The 21,261-nt window shown below is 59.2% G+C and overlaps 1 protein-coding gene across 2 annotated transcripts; it reads right to left on the reverse strand.

Moving 5' to 3' along the window:
• Nucleotides 1-345: 345 nt before the first annotated feature.
• HID1 (HID1 domain containing) lies at nucleotides 346-19,761 on the reverse strand. Of its 2 annotated transcripts, none has more exons than XM_059996583.1 (19): nucleotides 19,591-19,761; nucleotides 13,776-13,925; nucleotides 13,050-13,220; nucleotides 12,321-12,431; nucleotides 11,628-11,734; nucleotides 11,264-11,380; nucleotides 8,660-8,873; nucleotides 8,402-8,458; nucleotides 7,423-7,563; nucleotides 7,184-7,274; nucleotides 6,822-6,973; nucleotides 6,639-6,717; nucleotides 4,971-5,135; nucleotides 3,553-3,780; nucleotides 3,074-3,180; nucleotides 2,508-2,588; nucleotides 1,827-1,918; nucleotides 1,507-1,665; nucleotides 346-1,237 (listed from the first exon to the last, which is right to left on the reverse strand). In XM_059996583.1, exons 1-19 carry the CDS (start codon nucleotides 19,654-19,656, stop codon nucleotides 1,174-1,176), a joined length of 2,352 nt encoding a protein of 783 aa, XP_059852566.1. In that variant the 5' UTR covers nucleotides 19,657-19,761; the 3' UTR covers nucleotides 346-1,173. The 2 variants fall into 2 exon arrangements, with proteins under 2 accessions (XP_059852566.1, XP_059852565.1); XM_059996582.1 differs by having other exon boundaries at nucleotides 12,318-12,431.
• Nucleotides 19,762-21,261: the final 1,500 nt, after the last annotated feature.

Below are 21,261 nucleotides of genomic sequence, written 5' to 3' on the forward strand. Positions count from 1 at the left end.
TGAGGCGCAGGGACGGCGGCCCCGGACCCTGCAGGCCAGGCTTGTACCCCTTGCAGCTGGGTGCTGGACCCCCAGCGCCGTCTCACTGGCTGCCTGGGGGCCGTGCAGGAGGCTGGGAGGCAGGCCCCTTCCCTCTCCTGTGTGGGCTCTTTCTGTCGGGGGGGCCACAGCCTGGGGCGTCCAACCCTCCACTTCCCCACCCAAGAAAGTGACAAACGCTGGTTCCCAGGTGCGCACCGAGGGCCCTCTGGGGCCTGATTCTGGGAGGCAGAGTCCCCAGCTTCCCTGAAAACAAGAGCCATGGCCTGACCCCCTCCCGTCCAAGCACAAAGACGCAGGGCATGGAGAGGGGGTTTTATTGTGTAAAGAGGCCGATTGTACAGAGCAAAGATTGTACGGACACAGGTGGGGTGAGGGAGACCAAGAAGCCGGAATCAGGAGGATGGGGCGTTGGTATCCTGGTCCCCCTCCCCGCAAGTCATCAGGTGGTGGGCAGGGGCAGGGAGGACTGATCAGCTGTCCCCTGCCCCCATTCCCTCGCCCCCATTACTGTACAAGAGCCAGCCAGGCTATATTCACTGACCCAGAAGAATACAGCAGGAGACCCTCAACACCCCACCCCAAATCCCTAAAATGCGCGAGGTCCCCTCGTCTGGCTTTCGATGCCTGTCAGCCCCCAGCCTCCTCCACAAGCAGCCTGGTCACCCTCCTTCTTCCCGGGGTCCTGGCAGCGAGCCGGGCCTGGACCAGGTGGTTTCAGGTGAGGAGGATTGGAAAGGCTCCCCTCCCCCTGCCCAGGTGCCTCAAGGGGCCGCCCAAGACTCCCTCTTGGGCAGCCCACTAGGGCAGAGGGCTGGGCAGCTCAGGAGCCAGGCGGGCACTGAGGGTCAGCACAGAAACGGGTCCCGAAGGGGAGCCAGAGTGAGGCGGGCCCCTGGTGGAGGGCTGCAGCCCTGGAGACAGAAAGTTCCTCTCAATCCAGCCTGGAGGCAGGGGGGCCCCCCACCATCCCAGCCACAAGAGGCCTCCTGGCTCTGCCACTCAGGACTCAGCCACTCAAGCCCCCAGCCCTGACCGTAGTAATTTAAAGCTCAGAATGGTGGGTCGGGGGGAACATCGGGGGACCAGGGTCCCCGCCTTCCCCTGGTCCCTGCCCCTTGCAGGCTTCCATCTTCACACCCTCTGGATCTCAAACAGCTTCACATCTGTGTCGTACCAGACAGGTGGGTCCACGTTCCTGCAGAGGGAGTGGGCCGTCACCCAGGTGCCGGGAGGCCTTGCAGGAAAGACTGGGGAGGAACGAGGCTGTCGTCCTCCCACCCTGATGTTCTCTGCCCCCTGCCCCTGGGGAAGTGGGTGCCCACCCTCCACCAGACAAGACCACCCTGGCTGACTGTCTTGACATGAACCCCACTACCCTAGTGGGGCACAGCCCCACTGAGCTGACCCTCGCGTGGATGCCAGACCCACCCAGGCCGGTAACGGCCCCACCCCCAAGGGGCCCACCTCAGATAGATGACGCCCCACATGTAGGTGCGGAACCACATGGCCGTGCCCGAGTTGGCCTGGTACTTGCGGATGAGGATGGGGTGGGGCACGGGCAGCAGCCCCACCAGGGTGCCATGTTGCAGGAACCGCAGGATCTCTGACTCGTCCGTCAGGCCCCTGCCAGGGAGAGGAGGGTCTCCAATGTGCCCACTCTGAAGGTCAAGGGGAGCAGAGGGCTCACCCTGGACCCCCGAGGCCCGTGCTCCCGGCCACACCCCCAGCGCAGCCTGGGCTGGCCCCTCAGAGCCCAGCCCGCCCAGCCCCGTCCCCAGCCTCACTTGTCAATGCAGATCTTCTCCACCTGGGGAACCAGCACCTGCAGCAGTCTCATGATGGTTTGCAGCGGCAGCTTCGACTTCCAGGAGAGGACCTGGGGGAGGGACTGGGGTTCCTGGGCTGGCAAGACAGCCCCCAGGGGCTGTGGCATAGGCTTGACCCCTGACCTGAAACCATGGACTCCCCAAGGCAGAAGGCATCCCCGCTCATCACAGCAAGGGCCTGGCACGGGGCAGTGCCCGTGCACAGTGACTGCTCTTCATGGGAGGAGCCGGGGCTCTCCCTGAGCAGGTCCTGTGTGCCAGAAAGTATCCCCCTTGATCCTCACAACGGCACGATGAAGTAGGGACCTTTATTATCCCCGTGCAAATGCAATTAGTGGTGATCTCAGGAATCATGTAAGGGAGTGGGCAAGTGATTTGGGGAAGGAAGTTGGAAAGGGTGATTTACTAAGAAAGGGCTGTGGACAACTGAAGCTTAACCCTGCTGGGGAACAAACTCTGGGACAGTGTAGACAGAGGAAGCCAGAGAAGCCAAGGTCATGAGACAGGACTGACCCCTAACCTGACCCGGGCCAGCGCTTGGATTTGGACCCATTCCCCTCCAAGCCTCTCCTGAGCTGTTCCCAGGGCCAGGAGCCCCGGACCCACCCCCGCACCTTGTACCATCTGTCCCACCCTCACCCACTCCGACGTCGGGCTCCACTGCCCACCGGCTGATGCGCTGGACAGTCGCCGCTGCTCCCGCCACGCCTGGCTGGGCTCCTGGTCCCGGGGAAGGAATAAGAGAGAGGGATGTGGGGAGAGGGTGCAGGGGGGTGGGGAGGGCAATGAGGTCTCCCCATTGGCCCATGTTGCAGGGAGGGGGCTCACTCCCAAAGCAGGGGATAGCCCAGCCCAGCACCTTTGCCCTGGGCCCCAGGCCCTGCCTGACCCTGCCCAGCCCAGTGACAGGTTTAGGGCCAGGAGCTGACTGAGCAGACCGGGTAAAGGCCAGCCCAGCCTAGATAAGGCTGACGGGTGAGGAGTCTCAAGGCCAAGGGATTGAGCCCGTGACCAATAAACAAGGGAGGGGTCTGTGAAAGGCCCCCCATCCCCAGAGAGTCATCAGTGCCAAGCCTGACGCCCTGGGCACTGGGTACCTGCCCCTCTGCTGCACAGTGCTCCGGCCCGGCCTACACCTTGGAGGCCAGGGAGAAAGGGGAAGCCCAGCCTCGCCACCCAGCCCCGCCAGGAGTCCCCGCACCGACCTCCGAGGCTGGGCTGCACTCTGCCGAGTTCTGCTGGGGTGCAGGCTCCAGGGATCGCAAGGTACCATCCTCTGACACCTGGGACTTCTCCGTCAGCTTCTCGATGCCTGGGCGGTGGGGTGGGGAGCCGTGAGGACTCCTGCCACAGTGCTCCTCCTAGAAAGCCTCTGCCTGGGGCCGGCCCCGAAAGTCTCCAACTTCCCCCCACTTCACAGATGCTGTGCCAGACCCCCCAGCGCTCAGCCCCAAGGCCCAGTCCCCCCACCAAGCTGCCCCGCCCGGGCCCCCGTACCTCCACCCCCACCCTTGTCGCCACTGCACGGCACCCTGCCCCTCGCCAGCACCGGACCTGGGGTGGCCACCATGCTGGCCTTGAGGGTGCCCAGTCCCCCCACCAAGCTGCCCCGCCCGGGTCCCCGTACCTCCACCCCCACCCTTGCCGCCACTGCACAGCACCCTGCCCCTCGCCAGCACCGGACCTGGGGTGGCCACCAGGCTGGCCTTGAGGGTGCCCGGCTCGGCGGGGGCAGCGGGGTGGGAGCCCTCCATAGACACGCCCTCCTGTGAGCTGGTGCGGGACAAGGCCTCGGGAGCCCGGCGGCGCCGCTGCAGCGCCTTGTGGATGGTGGGCGGGTCAGTGGGCAGGTTGGCCAGCTGGTGGAAGACGCTGCGCTTTCGGATGATGGCGTAGACCAGGTTGGAGTTGCCTGTGGGGAGGAAGCGTGTCTCAGGGAGGCCCCCTTGCCACCCCCTTCACCTGGGTGTCTTCCTGGGAGGGGGAGTTTGGAGGACAGGAGGGTGTCTACCGCAGGGGGAGGCGACAGCACAGGGCACAGATGAGAGGAGCCAGGCAGGGCTGGCGCCGGGTGGCATCTGTGGTCTGAGGCTACACCGGGATGCTACCTTTCGGGAAAAGAGCTTCTGGGCTGAGCTCCGCCCCTGCCCCTCCCTGGTACCTTCCGGACCTTCTCACCACCCAGCACTAAGGGGTAACAGCTGGCAGAGTGGGGCGGGCCCAGCGTGTCAGTGTCCCACCAAGCCAGCTGTTCAATATTTTGACTGTCCCCCAAGTCAGGTCACCGGGAAGAAGGACGATATGGCGTGCGCCTGTGCTCTGTCGCCCACACTGAACGCCCTTGGCTCCCGGGGAGATAAAAGACGCTTTTATGGGCCTTCAATGCCCCGTCCACTGCTCTGGTCCCTGCCTCTCACCACCCTGCTCTGCTTCCACTTCAACACATCTCACCCCAGGGCCTTTGCACACATTGTGCTCCCCCCATGTTCTTCTACCCCTCCCCACCCCCATTCACCCCTCATAGATCAGTGCAAATATTACTTATTTGGGAAATAATAACTGCTGACATTTCGTTCACCAGGCAAGTGCTAAGTGCTTTTCTGGGATTATTTTACTTAATCTTCTCGATATCCTCTGAGATGGAGACTGGGAATTATCATTATGACCATCTTACAGATGAAGAAACTGAGGCTCAGAGAGGTTATGTGCACACAGTCACAGAGCTAAGTGGCAAGGCCCTAACTGACACCAGGCAGCCCAGCATCTGTGACACCCAGCAGGACCATGCCACTCTACACTTCCCTCTCAACAGACTTAAGATGGCCTGTTTGTCTGGGTGACCATCTGTTTGAAGTCCCGCTCCGTGCTCCCACCCCAGCTATGAGCCTCACGGGGCAGAGGGCACTCTGCTTTGTTCCCCAGTGAATCCCCTGCACCAGGCACAGGGTTTGGTATGCAGTAGGTGCTCAATAAATGCACGCTGGACAAACAAACACGGGGGTGGAGGGCTGTGCCCTCCTCAGATGGGGAGGTGTCCTCGCCCACTGCCCACTCTGGTTCCTGCCCCCGAGGCCAGGCCAGGGGCTTGGACCGCTGCCTCACCGTCAAACTGGTACTGGATGATGTTGTTGAAGACCTCCAGGAGGAAGAAGACCAGGTGGTGGTTCTGGGCGGCAGAGAAGAGGAACCAGGTGGTGGAGAAGGCCTCCAGCAGGTGCAGCAGCTTGTTGGCGGCCACCATGGACAGGCTCTTGAGGTAGGGGGACACTGCAGGGGAGGGGTCGGCTCACTCCTGGGGCCCCCACCAACCACCCCAGCACATCCTGGGCCTGGGTGGGACACGATGCTACTGATCCCACACCCTCCCTGCCCCCTGCCTGTGAAGTCCCCCGAAAAGTCAGGAAGACCAAGCGCCAGCGGCTAAAGCCACACTGGCCATGCCTCCTGCAGAGCCCCAGGGCTCCACCCCGGCCCCTCCCCTGTGGACAGCCGCCGCCGTTTACAAAGCCACTCACACACTCCATCTCCCCGACTCCTCCCCGCATCTGAGAGGGAGGTGGACAGAGAGGAGACCGTCCCCATTTTACAGATGAGGAAACTGAGGCTCAGAGAGGTTCATAAACTTGTCCAAAGTTCTCCAGTTATAAAATGATTGGGCAGGGATACAAACACAGGATCTTTAACTCTTTCTAGAACATCAAGCTGGGAATTCCTTGGCGATCCAGTGGTTAGGACTCCGAGCTTCCACTGCAGGGGGCCCAGATTCGATCCCTGGTCAGGGAACTAAGATCCCACAAGCTGCACAGTGCCGCCAAAAACTAAAGATATTATTTAAAAGAATTTGAATAGAATGTCAAGCTGATATTCCATATATAATGAGATAGAGATTTTCTGCACAGCCTGTGAAGGGGGAGTCGGAGATGCGAGGCTGCACACGGCTTGAAGTCACAGACTGATCTGTGTGTTTCCTTGCCCTGTGCCTTTCTCCCTCAGGATGGGGCAGGGCTGGTGGCTACCTTGTTCACAAATGCATTCTCAGTGAAGATTTGTGGGGTGGAGCCAGTGATGGAAGGTGAGATTCTGGCCCCAGAACTCACAGTCCAACGATGCAGCTAGAGGTCGCCAAGGCCCTACAACATCCCACCCACCCAGGAGTCCAAATCGGACCACGGAGAAGTCAGCCCCTCCCATTCAGGACCCTCCTCTCCAAAAAGCAGCCACGCGGAAGTCATGCCGCCCCAGCCCTGGGCCCCGACCTTGCTGGGTCCCGTGCCCCTGTCAGCCTGAGCCCCCCCCACCCCAGCTCGGAGGCAGCCACCTACAGCCCTTGCTTGTGGGCGGGGCCCTCATCCGAACCTGCGCAGTCCAATACCTCAGCCGCAAGCCACATGTGGCCATTAAGTGCTAGAAACGTAGTCCTAATGGATGTGTGCTGCACGCATGGAACACACACACAAGATTTGGAAGCCTGCATTCAAAAACGAATGCAGAACATCTCAATAATTTTGTATTCTGGTTACATATTGAGATGATGGTATTTTGGATACAACAGATTAAATTCAATATATAATAAAATTATTGTCACCTCTCTTTTTCTTTCCTTCTTCCTTTTTAATGTGGCTACTAGAAAACTGACCAGTACATACTTGGCTGCCCTAATATTTCTATTGTACCCAGCCGGTTTGAACCAGGGAGCCAGCGGCAGGTCAGCCTGTGGCCTGGCGCCCCCTGGTGGTGAGCATGGGGAAGGCGGGCTCTGGGGCCCCCTACCGTTGACGACGATGGTGAGCAGACAATCGAAGAGGGGCTGCAGCCGCTGGTGCCCGCTGGTGATGATCTTGTGGAAAACCTGTGCGGGGAGGCAGAGGAGCAGCCATGGGGTCCCTGGCGCCTCCAGACTCAGCCGAGGGGACGTTACACCACACCCCCAGGTCCTGACGGGAGCTCCCTCACCACAATGAGCAGGTCGGCGTGGGTGCCGGTGAAGACCGGGATGTCCATAGGCACGCGCACTGAGTAGGGCTTGTTCAGCCGCACCCCGAAGTTCCGTTCGCCGCTCAGAAGCAGCAGGATGAAGACGCCGATGTGCATCAGGCCCACCCGAGCTGCGGCACGTGGCATGGGAGGGGTCACCACGCTGGGTGGGGAGGGGAGGAAAGGAGCCCAGGGCAGGGACCCTTCTTGGGGGTAAAGGGAGAAGCCCTTCCCGGGAGGTCGGGGCACCAGGCCTGAGCTGCTGGGAGGCAGGACAGACTGGCCGAAACTGCCCCTCCGCGAGGAACCCCCCAGGGATCCTCAGCCCACCCCAGCCTTACACTGGTCTGCTCGGGCATCGTTGAGGAAGTAGAGGATGGGCACCAGGATATCCAGCACATCACTGCTCTTCAGCACAAAGAAGAGGAATTTCTGGGGGGAGGCGGAGACAGATGGGCAGAGTCAGGGGGAGGGGCAGCTCTGCCCCACCCTCTCCCTCTGCCGGGAGCCTCCCCAGACGCTGTCCCCATCCCTGAGGCAGACCACTGCCCGCCAGCCTGGGCCCCCGAGGCCGGCCCACCTTGTTGAAGTCGCAGAGCTTCCAGAAGAGGACCAGCAACTCCTGGTGGAACTGGATCTTCTTGGTGGAGTTGGGCAGGTAGGTCTGGAGCAGGGGGTTGGAGAGCAGCCGGGCTATGCCCTTGAGGATGAACTGGAAGTCCTGGGTGGGGGAAGGGCAGGGGCCTGTCCAGTCCGGCTCCCCACAATCCAGGCTTCCTGGCCAGGCCTCCCACAAATGCCTCCGAGCCCCCCAGGGCCTGATCCCACCTCTAGAGCCTGAGGGGCCCAGATGCCAGTGTCATCAACAGCTGTCCTGGGGGCAGCCCCTCAGAAGCTGGGTCCAGGGCAGGTCTAGAGAGCACCCCGCCCCTCCACCAGACCACAGGCTCCCCATCTGCTCTTAGTGACCTCCTCACGTGCACACTGGACTCCTGCCCGCCTGGACTCCTTGCTGACAGGTGACATCCTTCCACCCCTCCCCATCGCCCTGTGACACGTGAGGAGCATTCTATCCTCAGAGAGCTGTCATTCACTGAGCACCTGCTGCCTGCTGGACTGTGCTCTCAACCAATCCTCACTACAAGGCAAGGGCACAGTTACTGTTCCCATGTCATAGTGGCAGAGGTTAGAGCTCTGGGAGCACAGGAACCTCCCCCAACGTCACAAGACACAGGAACTCAGGTGTGACTGGCCTTTCCATCCACTGTCATTCCCCCACCAAACCTGACATCAGAGCCACCTCCTCCTGGAAGTCTTCCCGGCTACTCTCACCCAGCTGAGGCCATCAGCCCTTTTCTGAGTCTCAAGATCCTCGCGGTCCTGCCATCACTACTTCACCTGTGGTGGCCTGAGTGCACGGGGACCGTGGTTCCTTCATATAGGGGTCAGGACTCTCCCTACCCCCATCTCATCTGCATCCCCTCACACCTTGCAAGGCCACAACCTTTGTGGAGGGTGGAATCAAGAACCCACAAGAGCAAGAGCATCGTTGTACTCACCTCCTCGCGATGGATGCGGGACAGGTAGTTCACAAACAGGTTCTCGGGCCCTGGAGGCTGTGGAGGGCGGAGCCTGGGGTGAGCAGGTGCCTTCACCCCCTGCCCCTACGCCAGGCCTAGGCAGTGCAGCAGTACCCCCTCTGACCCCAGATACCCCCACGAGGTGCCCACTGGATATCCTTTGCCCAGCTCCGCTAGAGGGGGTGCCACCCGCCCACAGCCTGGCAGGGCGGGCTGCCCTCCCTCTCCCGTCCTTACGTCAGCATCGTCCATGGCCGTGCCTGTGGTGGTACCGTCCACGGTGGGCGTGGCGCCGTCATGGTCCAAGCTGACAATGAGCACTTGGGCAGCTTCCTCCACCAGGGGTTCCCGGTGGTCAGAGAAGAGCAGGTGGTTGTAGGGGATCCCGTAGCCCACAGGGTCATAGGCACACACGGTGTTGAGGAGGGAGGTGAAGAGGGGCAGGGCGTGTCTGCGGCAGGAGAGGAGGGGCGGGGCTTCAGAGACCCCACCCACCAGCCCAGCCCTCCCTCCGCCCCCAGCGTGGCCAGGTGGGAGGGTCAGCCAGGCCAGCCCCCTCATTCCACAAGGGTTTCAGTGCCAGGCCGCCATCTTCGGGCCAGGGAGCAGAACCAGGAGTTCATCCCTTCCCACGAAGGAGAGACCCCTCCTCATCCTTGCCTGCATCTGGGACCCAGGCCAGGCTGGGCCAAGGCCAGAAGGAATTTATTACCAAGAGTGGGATGGCCAGTCCTGAGGGGCTCTTTGTAGGATAGCGTGCCCACACCCCTTAGATTTTCACCCCCAGGGGTTGAAGCCTATTGTTTTTTTTAATTAATTTTAAAATTTATTTATTATTTATTTATTTATGGCTGCATTGGGTCTTCGTTGCTGTGCGTGGGCTTTCTCTAGTTGCAGTGAGCGGGGGCTACTCTTCGTTGCAGTGCGCGGGCTTCTCATTGTCGTGGCTTCTCTTGCAGAGCACAGGCTCTAGGTGTGCGAGCTTCAGTAGCTGTGGCTCGCGGGCTCTAGAGCGCAGGCTCAGGAGTTGTGGCTCGCGGGCCTAGTTGCTCTGCGGCGTGTGGGATCTTCCCGGGCCAGGGCTCGAAACTGTGTCCCTTGCATTGGCAGGCAGATTCTTAACCACTGCGCCACCAGGGAAGCCCTTTACTTATTTTTTTAAATACTTTTTAGAGCAGTTTTAGGTTCACAGCAAAACTGAGAGGAAGGCACAGAGATTTCCCCCGTGAAACCTCTGCCCCAACACGTGCACAGTCTTCCCCACTATCAACATCCCCCACCAGGGTGGTACACTTGTTACAGCTGTAGGCCCTACATCGACATATCATTTTCACCCAAAGTCCACAGCTTACATCAGGATTCACTCTTTTTTTTTTTTTTTCGGCCACACCACAGCTTGTGGGATCTTAGTTCCCCGATCAGGGATCGAACCTGGGCCCTCAGCAGTGAAAGCACTGAGTCCTAACCACTGGACCGCCAGGGAAGTCCCCAGGGTTCACTCTTGACGCTGATCTACAGGGTTGGGCAAATGTATAAAGGACATGCCCCTGACGTTTTTGAGGGGCAGGTACCCTTCCTTGGGGCTTCAGAGAAGGGCTGGAGGGCCCACAGGGAAGGCGGGCTTCCCCTTGGGAGGCAAAGCATGTGCCCCATGCCCCAGCCCCCAGGCCACAGAATGACTCCGTTCAGAGATTTGTAAGATATCAGAGGTCAAGCTCCTCATCTTACAGATGAGGAAACTGAGACCCAAGGGGGTTAATCAAGTGGCAAAGTGGCCATTTGCCCCATAATGCTGGTGAGAAAGAAAACTCTGGCCAGCTTTTGACCGTGCCTGGTGGAGGGAGTCACCTGGGTTCTCGCTCCTTCTGGGAGCTGGGGGCTGAGGTGGGGGAAAGGGGCAGCCAGCCAGCAAAACCTGAAGGATGAGGCCTGCCATGTGGGAATCAGAGCCTAGAAGAGGGTGAACCATGACACTGAGGAGCACTAACGCCTGTGCAGCCAGCGCATAGCTGGAGCTGCACAGCTGGAGCACGTGTACCTGCTCTAAATACTCAATCCAGCCGTGGGACACCTCCATGTGCTCCTATGCCCCCCACTGCCCATAAACGCCCCCATGTGGGCGGGGCTTCCCCACCCTTCAGGGTATTTATCACGCCCCCTCTCCACCCACTGAATAAACTGCACAGCCCAGGGAATTCCCTGGCGGCCCAGTGGTTAGGACCCGGTGTTTTCACTGCCGAGGGCCCGGATTCAATCCCTGGTTGGGGAACTAAGATCCCGCAAGCCCCACGGTGCGGCCAATAAAAATAAAATAAATTACACTGCCCGATACAAGCTACATGTAGCTATGGAGAGCTTAAAATGTGGCTGGTCTGAAGTGAGATGTGCTGTGAATGTAAACTAAACACTTGATTTTGAAAACTCACTATGAAAAGGGAATGCAAAACATTTCAATAATTTTGTATAGTGATTACATGTTAAATGCTAATATTTCAGATATATTGGGTTAAATGAAATACAGTATTAAAATTAATGTCACCTATTTCTTTTTTATTTTTAAAGGTCTCTACTAGAAATGTTTAAGTTGCATGTGTGGTTCACATTATATTTCTACTGGATAGCAGGGCTCTAGATGGAGGACTCAGGCATGGGTCATCCAGGGCCCCCCAATGGGACATGGGACAGAGCTGGCGTAAGGTGTGACTGTTCTTATAGGTCATCACCACGAGGGGGCAGCACATCCCCTCAAATAGGACTCACAGGGCTGGCAAACGGCCTCAGCGCCGGGCTGCCTGGAACCAAGAGGAGGAGAAATGGAAAGAAAGGCCAGGGGCCCCTCACCTGTTCTCTGTGGAACAAAAAAACTGCACCCATGGATTGACGCTGCTGCTGTCTGGAGCTGGGGGCAGGTACATGGCCTCAGAAAAGCACGTCAGCAGCAGTTTCAGCAGCTCCATCCTTGGGCAGGGAGGACAGAGGAGAGGGTTCAGTACCTGAGGACCACAGTTCTCCTGTAGGAGGGCACGCCCACCCTGCCCCGCCCCAGCTCAGGTCCATGAAAAGAAATGACTCCATTTTATCCCTGCGAGGCTGAAGTTGGGTCACGAGCGGGCAGGGTCTCCTTGGAAGACCCCACGCGTGGTTCCCTCTCTGAACTGTGCAGGGGGCCAGGCCTGGGGTCCAGCTACTTCCTCAGCAAGCTCACCGGTTCATGTCGTGGTTGTAGTTGGGCTGGGGGGAGTGAGCAAAGCCCACACCAGCCTCCCAGATGTATTCACAGCTGTCCAGAGAGTGGATGTCCTCCGCCGAGTCCTGGGGACAGGGTCAGAGAGAAATCAGGCCAACCCAAGCCCCCCGCTATCCTTGGGGGCAAAGACCCTCATATTCTCCTAAAGACAGACCCTCAAAATGCCCCAGGTGCTAATGCACACGGGAAGAAATGAATGTTCTCAACCTCTTGAAAGCTCCTTTTCCTTCAGTCTGGTACTTGCTCAATCCAGTTTGAGACAGGGAGAGAGAGACAGGGAGGGAGCAGAACGGAATCAGGTGCCCCTGGTGGTGCGTGGGAGTGGGGGACGGAGAACGGTCAAGGTCCAGTCCACGGGTCCACGGGCAGTGAGAGGGCCAGGGCTCCTGTGTGTAAGCCCCACTCCTCCACCCACGACCCAGGCCAAGACAATGGGTGCTTGTGCCCGATTTCCTGGATGCAGCGGGCAGGGCCGGGCACCAGCTGGCTCCCCTCCAGCCGTGCCAGCCACCGCCCCCTCCCCGGGACCATGCGTGCCAGGCAGCCCCACCTTCCTGGAGCAGCCCCTGCCCAAGGGAATTTCAAGCGGCCCCAACCTGGGACCAGAGCCCTCCTCGGCCCGGGGGGCGGGGATTGGGGGGCTCTCACCACGGTGCTCCTCCGGTGGCTCTGGACGGTGAAATCTGGGCAGAAGAGCAGATCAGCGACGGCCAGGAGCAGGGACTCGGCCAGGGGCCGCGCGTTCTCGTCATCGTCCTCTCCCTGCTTGGGACACAGCGCCTATAGGCCCCCTCAGTCGTAGCTGGCTAAGGAGAGGTGGCCCCAGGACTTGGAGGGGGGATGGGAGGAGGACGGGGTCTGGGCCCAGGCAGACACTCGCGGGCAGAGGGATGGAGGAAGAGGTGGGAGAAGGAACAGGAAGTAGACCCCTAATCACCCCAAAGCTCCCAAGGCAGAAGCGGGACAGAGTGGGGAGCGGGGCTGGGACCAGTGAGGAGACCTTCCCACTGACTGGGAGGGGACAGGTGAGTCCCCTAAACTCTAGAGCCTCAGCCCTGCTGGGAATCACTGCCCACCTCCCCACCCCCCTGCCAGTTGCTTGGACAGAAAGTCAGGGAGGGGGTGGGGCAGCCGGGGGGAGGGCCCAGCTGCCCTGCCCCCATCTCTGCCCAGCTGTAGAGGCAGAGACCCCCATGGGAGAGAAAGCGGGGGCTCAAGGAGGAAGAGCTGGCCCCCCTCCTCAGCAGCACCCGCACTGCCCCTACATCTGCCCTTCCCAAACCCCAGAAGAGGTCTGGAGGAATGTGGCCGGCCCTGAAGGGGTTCCTTCCCTGTCACCACAACTCCACCTCCCGCCCAGCCCCGGCCAGGTCCACAGACCGCTCCTCGCCCGGCCCCGGGCACTGTGGACCAGAAGAAGCCCCTCCAGTCAGGGTCCTCAAAGATGTAGGGCAGCACGCGGGTGAGCAGCCGGCTGCAGTTCAGGACAATCTGCTTCTCCTTCTCCGAATGGCAGCCGCTCTCAGCTCCCTGCACCAGCTTCTCAACAGCCTGCGAGGATGGGCAGAGAGGCACGCTGGCAGGGTAGGGAGTGGGGCCCTGGCACTTGGGGTCAGGCTGGGCACCCCAGGCTTCAGAGGGGGAGAGACAGTGGGGCCACCCTACCGGACCGCCTCTCCAGACAGGGTCAGCCAGCCCAGGAGGATGGGACATGGGCCAGGGAGCAGCTTAGAGAATCCTGGGAGCGAGACCCAGCCCACCACTCACTGGCTGAGATCTTGCTAAGTGACCAGCCATCTGGCCCTCAGTTTCCTCATCTGTAAAATGGCGACATTGACAGGACCAACCACACAGGTGAGCTACATGAGCTGACCTATGGACAGTGTCACCCACAGGCAGCCCTCACAGGTGGCACTGGCACCATCACTTCCCCCAGAGCCCAGCCAGGGGGAGAAGTGAGTGAAGACTTGGGACCACTCCAACCTGGGTGGAGGATTTCCTGGGTGCCTTCCCTCTCGGACCACAGGGCTGGGCCAGCTCCAGCCTCCCTGGGAGGGTGGGAAATGCTCAGGTGGGAGTGGCAGTGAGGGCCAGAGCACCCTTCACCTTGTAGCACAGAGTGGCCAGGTTGGAGGGCGACTCCTCTCGCACTGCCCGGATCTCCGCTGCCGGCACCAGTGCAAAGACATCCTGCACCGAGGTGGCCGTGTCTGCCCAGAACTGGTCCCAAAAGGCGTCATCAGTGGCTTCCACGGGCTGTGGGGAGATACGGTATCCAGAGCTGCACGGTCTCTTGCCAGCAGGTCCACAGTTTGCCCACCCTGTAGCCAAGGGAGCCCCCGAAAGGGAAGCCCTCTACTCCATCCCTGCTGGTGCCAGGAGCCTTCCCACATGGGAGACATCCTTCAGCCACCATGAGCCCCGGGTGGCACAGGCAGGCTGGGGACACTTGACACAGATGGTCAGGGGCCAGCTGGACACTGAATCCAGTAGCCAAAGCCCAGCCCAGTCCCTGAGGGACTGTGTGACCCTGAGTAACTCACCATCCCCCTCTGGCAGGCCCTCCCCACCTGGGGGCCTCCCCAGGCCACATCCCTAAATCAAGCGCCCAGGGAGGAGAGCCAGGCTGTGCCCCTCCCCCTAGGAAGAAGCCCCTCCCCCTAGGAAGAAGCCCCTCCCCCTAGGAAGAAGACAAGGGGACATATGCTCATTTCCATTCACCCAGGCTGCCCCCTTGGCCCCAGCCTCCACCCTCTGCTGGTACACCCAACAGATGCCAAATCTAAAGGCGTCATCCCGCGGCTCTCTGACAACACCTGTCCTCTCGGTACCCACCACCTGTGCTGCAGTTCAGGCCCCTCTGGCCAGGGCCCCACCTCCAAATTCACCCCCTCAATCCCACCTCCACGCTGTCCCCAACACGCTTTCAAAACACAGCACCAGGGCTTCCCTGGTGGCGCAGTGGTTGAGAGTCTGCCTGCCGATGCAGGGGACATGGGTTCGTGCCCCGGTCCGGGAAGATCCCACATGCCGCGGAGCGGCTGGGCCCGTGAGCCATGGCCGCTGAGCCTGCGTGTCTGGAGCCTGTGCCCCGCAACGGGAGAGGCCACAACAGTGAGAGGCCCGCGAACCGCAAAAAAAAAAAAAAAAACAACACAGCACCAAAGGCATTGTTCCCTCAACAAACATCTTAGGGCTCCCCACTGCCTGCAGAGTCCAGACCTCGGCCAGAGAGTCAGCCAAGATCACACCTAAACACACATACAAGCCACACACGTGCATGTACACATACATGGACACATGCACATACACAAGTGTGCACAGGTATGTGTGTGCACACACACCTGTATTTACTATCCCAACAACACAACCCTGCTATATTTTCTCTTTGCCTTTGCTCAGACTGTCCCCTCTTCCCAGCACGCCCGCCCCTTCTAACACATCCCAAAGTCCCACCGGTCCTATCAAGGCAACATGCCTTCAACACACGTATGCCTTTTAAGTTATATAGTCAGTCATATAGACAACCAATTTGAATCATGGACTCCACTTCTAGAAATCTTTCCTGAGGAAATGGTCTGAGAAGTGCAGGTATGAGGATGTTTACTGAAGGGTTGATAACAGTGAAAAGTTGGAATCAACCTAAATAACCAACAACTGGGGAAATGCTTGAAAAGTTAAGGCACCCGCATACAGTGGAATATTACACAGCCATCGGAATCACGTCTTCAAAGAATATGAATGAATGGAAAATGCTCACAGTACAATGTTATATGAAAAAGGCAAGATATAAAACTAACTATAGGGGACTTCCCTGGTGGCGCAGTGGTTAAGAATCCGCCTGCCAATGCAGGGGACACGGGTTCGAGCCCTGGTCCGGGAAGATCCCACATGCCGCGGAGCAACGAAGCCCATGCGCCACAACTACTGAGCCCACGTGCCACAACTACTGAAGCTCGCATGCCTAGAGCCCGTGCCCCACAACAAGAGAAGCCACTGCAAGGAGAAGCCCGTGCACCACAACGATGAGTAGCCCCCGCTAGCCGCAACTAGAGAAAGCCTGCGCACAGCAACGAAGACCCCACGCAGCCATAAATAAATAAATAAATTTATTTAAAAAACCTAACTATAGGATGATCACAATTTTGTGTTAAATTATACAGGAATAAAAGCCTAGAAGAAAATGACAGAATGTCAACAGCAATTATCTCACGGGGTGGTTATTCTTTTCTTTATATTTTTCTGTAAGCGCATGTATTACTATTTTTTCCTTTTGAATGTTCATCTGTTTGAGGGGCGTCCAAGACACTCTTACCCTTCTGAATAGCACTTCCTGCAAGAGATCTTCCTGGGTTGCTCCAATCAACCTAGACTTTTGCCTTCTCTGAAAGGGCTGATAATGGGGCCCTGCTACCCCACCACAAACCCGCATGCGATATGCATCAGTCTTACCATCAGAAAAAAATATGAATCTTGTTAAAAAATAATTCTGTTCTCCGAAGCCGCTTCTTCCAAGAAGTCTCCCTGAGCTTGGACCAGCGGGCTCCCTCCCACCTTGGAACCCCCCTCAGTCACTCACAGTCCCCAACAGGGCTGGGTGCGCTTGCCGGAGGCCCCGCTAGTCCATCAGCCCTTCGTCCCTGACCGTGCACTTGAGGCCTATGGCAGACACTCAGCCAAAGCCTGGAATTACTCCTAGAGAGAGATCCCTTCAGCCCCGCCACGGGGCAGAGCTGAGCACCAGTGGGGCTGCCCGAACTCAGGCCTGGCCACAAGCCTCCCAGGGTCCAGGTTTACCCTAGCCCACCCCCCAAACAATGCCCCCCTCTGAGGTACAGGGCAGCATGTGGCCATGGCCTTCAGGGCAGGCCCGGCACCAGGACATGCTCAGTTCCAGAACTGGTAGAGCGAGTTAGCCGGGCAGAGAGGAACAAAGACCAAAGGAGGGTCCCTGGGGCTGGGGTTTGCTGGCCCACATGCCCTCAGTCCAGACAGCTCTCTGACACTCACTGTGTGGGTGGCCGGGGTGGGAGTGGGGAAGGAACATCCCAGAAAACGTGCAGAGCCCCCCACCATCTGGGAACACCTCTGGGATGCCACCTTCCCCACCTCCTACATAGCCACTACCCCCTTAAAGGGGCAGACACTCATCAAGTGGAGTTGACCTCTGACCTAGTTCATCAGGTAAGTGTCACCTGGGGATTGAATTCAAAATGAGGAGAGAGCCTTGGGAGGGAACTTGGGAGGCCCCAGGGCAGCCCAGACCTGAAGCAGATGAAAGTCCCAGCTCTGGGAGCTGGCCTTGAACTTCAGGAGTGAAGACTTTCACCTCCCCCATCCCCACCTTGGGCCTCCCTACCTGGTCCCAGCTGCGGCTCAGACACTTCAGTTTGGTGACCATTACCTGACCATACCAGGCTAGCCTGATGCTACAGGTACTGCCAGGGTCACTGGAACTTTTGTTGGAGGGGGGACATGGCTTAGCCCCTGCCTCAGTTACCCCAGCTGGGCTCCACCCAACGCAAGGAAGCTTCTAAAATCCAAGCCAGTTTCTTTGCTGGAGGTGGGCAGGCCCATGCTGCCAGGGGCACTGAGCTACCCTGGTGGGAAACCAGATAGTCTTAGCATAGCTTTACCAGGACCTGCTCAGACCAAAGCCCCTGCCAGCCTGGGGGACCAGCTGCATCTTTTGAACCTCTCTGGTGGTGGGGAGAAGGGAAGGACCAGCAATGCTCTAGCCTGCTAAGGGTGACCTGTACCGGAGGACTGTGTCACAATGGCATCCACACACATGTACATGTGCACACATGTAAACATGGACCCACCCGGTATCATCTGACCTATGGCAAACAACCTCCAAATGGGCAGGATCTAGGAGAGGGTCCCAGGTCCAGGAATGTGACCCGCCAGGGCCCCACCCACACCAGGAAAGGCTCCAGAAACACAGCCAAAGCTGCTGGCCCTCAGGACCAGGGTCAGGCCTAGCCCGAGGCAGGAAGAAAACAGGATGCAGCACAGGAAGGCAGGGAAGGCCCAGCGGTGGCAGCTCCGGCCAAGGCCACGGGAAAAGGTGCTGGGTCTGTTTGTCTGCTGCCCAGAGCAAAAATCTGTGTTCACAGCACAGCCTCTGAAGGCCTGGGACAGGAAGACACCTTGTGGACACAGCTGGCCTGAATCTCCTTGGGGACACCGAGTGGCAAGGTCTGGAAACGCCATCTCGGATCTGGTCCCGTCTCTTGAGCTGCTCAAGCCGGGTCACTACATAGGGCAGGTGGCCTCATTCCTGAGGCCCCCTCCCACCTGCAGGGCCCAGGGCCCTCCAGAGGGAGACCCAGGCTGGTCTCTGGCTCCAGTCCTGTCCCAAGCCAACTCACTGTCCCCAGCTGGGAAACGAGACAGCACCATCTCAGTCAGCCCTGTCCCAGGGCCACAGCCAGGGAAAGATGGAGACGCACTGTATTTTGGGGAGGGGACCGGAGCATGTAGGAATCTTGTCCACGCAGATCCTTTGGGACGTGGCCCTGCTGGCCTGGCAAAGGACCCTGGCAGCTGAGGCTACAGCCCATACCTTGTTCCTCCAACAAGGTGTTCCCCCCCCCCAGGTAGGTAAACATGGAGGCCTCCCTCCCTTCCTCTCCCTATGGCCCCGCACTGAGAGGCTGGCCCACCTGCCACCCTCAGATCCAAGCGCCAGAAATAACCAGGAGCCATGGGGGAAGTGGCGAGAAGCAAGGCCTGGTTTCCATCAAACGCCTCTCAGCTGGGGCTGGACTCTCCAGCCGGGCTGTTTGCCGGGCTCCTGACCTTTCTCTTGTGGGATTGAGAGAGTGTGGGACCAGAGGCCTGGTCTCTGCAGCTGTGACCAGCTTGCTGTGGGGAAATGGCTCCCCTGAACCCACTCTAATTGCCTAGAGCCAGAGACAGCCCTGGGGGCGGGCGTAGGAGGAAAGTCCCAGATGGCGGCAGGTCCTGACTCCCTTGAAAGCGGGGGATCTGAGGAGTGAGAGCTGGGCATCTCTGTGGCCAGAGCAGCCTGGCTCCAAGAGTGAGGAGAGAGGGGTGGGCAGGGAAGAAGCCTTGCTGGGGCCAGGTCCTTGCGCTGGGGGCAAGGAGGTGGCCTCTGTGCCACTTGTGGACTCAGGGGAGTGTGCAAGCATGGCCTAGGGTGAAAGATACCCTCAGGTATCAAGGGCAGCCTAGACTGTTCTTAGCCCTGACCCAGAAAACAGAGGGTGCCTGCAAGCACAGCCAACCCCACCGCTGGGCCTCAAAGGGGGCGCCCCCTGGAGCAGTGGTCCCCAGCTGGGAACCTGGATTCCATAGAGCTGGGAGCAGGTCCCCTTGCCAGGCTGCAGCGCTGCCCGCCACTCTGCGTGTTCCCAGCAAGACCTGGGCCTTCCCTGGCCGTGGGCATCGACCTGGGCCCAGCAAGGCCGCTGCCGCTGCCGCGAACCAGCTGTTTCGCGGATCCGGGAGGGCGCCGGCCGGCTTTGTTTGCATTGAGTCAGCCGGGTCTGTGCCTCCGGCACCCGCGGGCACCGAGGGGCAGGGAGGAGAGCAGGGAAGTGTTTTGGGGCGGGGGAGGAGGCTGGAGATGCGAGGCTGGAGGGGCTTGGGGGGGGGTGGACAGAGGGGCGGACAGCGGCGACGCCGGCTTGGAGAGTAGACACACGTCAGCCTAAGGTGGCAGCAGCAGCTGCGGGAAAAGGGATGTTCCCGGGAGAGAAGGCCGGGGGTGGGGGCTAGGGGATGGAGCCCTGGGATACAGGCCAAGGGGTCTCGCTCCGGCCCTGGCCTCAGCGTCACCCTCCTGGCCATCTGGTCCCCCTATCTCCCGGCAAGCCAAGTTCTTGCAGCCCCCCAGCCCTGCCCAGCCCCCAGCCCGGCAGGTGGGTGGGGAGGCCGGGGGCCCCGGGCGCACCTGCGTCTTGGTGGTGAGCTGGATCACCGCCTTTCGGAAGTTCAGCTTGGAGTCCGCCGACCCCATATCGCTGGAGCCCGCTCCGGCCCGGCCCTGGCCCTGACTCCCGCCCGGGCCCCGGCTCGGTATCCAGCTCCAGCTCCGCGGGCCCAGCTGCTCTCGCAGGAGCGGACCGGCGCACCCCACCCGCTCGCCCGGCGTCGACCCCGCCCCCTCCTGGCTCCTCCTCTCCGGGCTCCGCCCCCCGCACCTGCCGCTCCCCGCACCGCCCATTCCCGGCTCCCGGGGTCTGCCCCTCCGATCCACTGCTGCCCCACTCCCCGGGTCTTTCCCAGCCGGACCGGTTGCCTCTGCGACCTTTCTTCTGCGTGGCAGCGTTAGCCCCCCTCGGTCTCTCCCATTTCCACCCAGCCCCCGGGGCCCGCCACCCTCCCAGCCTCCCGTCCCCTGCCCCCATCCTCACCATTGGTCCCCACGCCATCACTGGGCCCACACTTTCAAAGCCAGCCCTCTCCCGTTTCTTCCTTGTCAGTCCCTGTACTCGCATTCTGAGCATCCTCTCTTTTAGTTCCCCTTTTTCTGACCTGTCAAACCCACATGTCCAGACGGCCCGGCTGTTATTGCAGTCACCAGCCCTCAGCCTTCCGTTCTGTAGAAGAGAAGCCCTGATTCAGTGCCCCTGCTCCAAGAAAGCAGCTCCGCGGTCTAATGAGAGCGAGAGGTCCCTCCAGGTCCCACAACTCCTTTCTGGCCACCTGTGTTCCCTGACAACCCATTTCAACAAATAGGTTGAGGGACTAGTATTTACCAACACTGTCAGGGGCGGGGGCAGAGGGGGCTTAAGTAACAGGGTCTGCCCTTTAAGAGCAATTAGCTAAGGAGAGAAACAAGGAACGAATTAGCCATGGTTCAGCCCAGTGAGGCTTTGATAGAGGCAAATTAATAATAATAATAGTGACAACAACATCTCTTACACAACAAAAACCTACCTCTGAGATAGGTATTATACCCATTTTACACTAGGGGAAGCTGAGGCTCAAAGCAGTTAAGTTGTCCAAAGTCACATAACTGGTAAGGAACAAAGCCAAAAAAGCAAATTCAACTCTGGCCCCAAAAGAGGCTGCATTTTTTCAATAATATCGTCTTGCATGGTGTGTCTGGAAGCTTCTAGAAATCCTAGCTGCTTCAAAAGGAGGTGACATTTAGCTTAAACTGGAACTCCACGAGTAAAAAATGAAGGGTGCACCGTCTAGGCACAAAGGCAGGGTAGGACAGGTGTGGAGGTAGGGAGGTAGGGAGGAGGGAGACAGGGATGTCACCATGTCACTGAATGAGCAGACTGGACAGGATAGCTCTGTCCTTGCTCCAGAGGTGGGTTTTCCTGCCCTGGATGAAATCTTGGACACGCTCCATGGCTTTTCTAATCACTTCAAGATAACAAATGAATAGTACCTTTATTTGGCGTTAAAAAAAAAAAAATCAAGTCCACCCTACAAATCACCAGCCCCAGTCCAGGCCAGAGTGACATTAAAAACTCTGAATCTTATTCATTAGGGAGATGCAAACTGAAGCCACAATACAATAACTATTACATAACTATTAGAATAGGTTAAAAACCAAAACAAAACCTGAGGATACAAATACTGGTGAGGATGGGGAGCATTTATATTT

This window comes from Delphinus delphis, chromosome 19 (assembly GCF_949987515.2).
Source record: "Delphinus delphis chromosome 19, mDelDel1.2, whole genome shotgun sequence".
Classification (NCBI taxonomy): domain Eukaryota; kingdom Metazoa; phylum Chordata; class Mammalia; order Artiodactyla; family Delphinidae; genus Delphinus; species Delphinus delphis.

Excerpts from the sequence above, each read along its gene's own strand:
- HID1 (XM_059996582.1), bottom strand. The coding sequence starts at position 19,656 with ATGGGGTCGGCGGACTCCAAGCTGAACTTCCGAAAGGCGGTGATCCAG. Across the intron at positions 11,381-11,627 it reads TACAACCACGACATGAACCG|GATGGAGCTGCTGAAACTGC; the intron begins GTGAGCTTGCTG and ends TCCCTGCCCAAG. Across the intron at positions 5,136-6,638 it reads GCTCACCATCGTCGTCAACG|TGTCCCCCTACCTCAAGAGC; the intron begins GTAGGGGGCCCC and ends CCTCCCCTGCAG.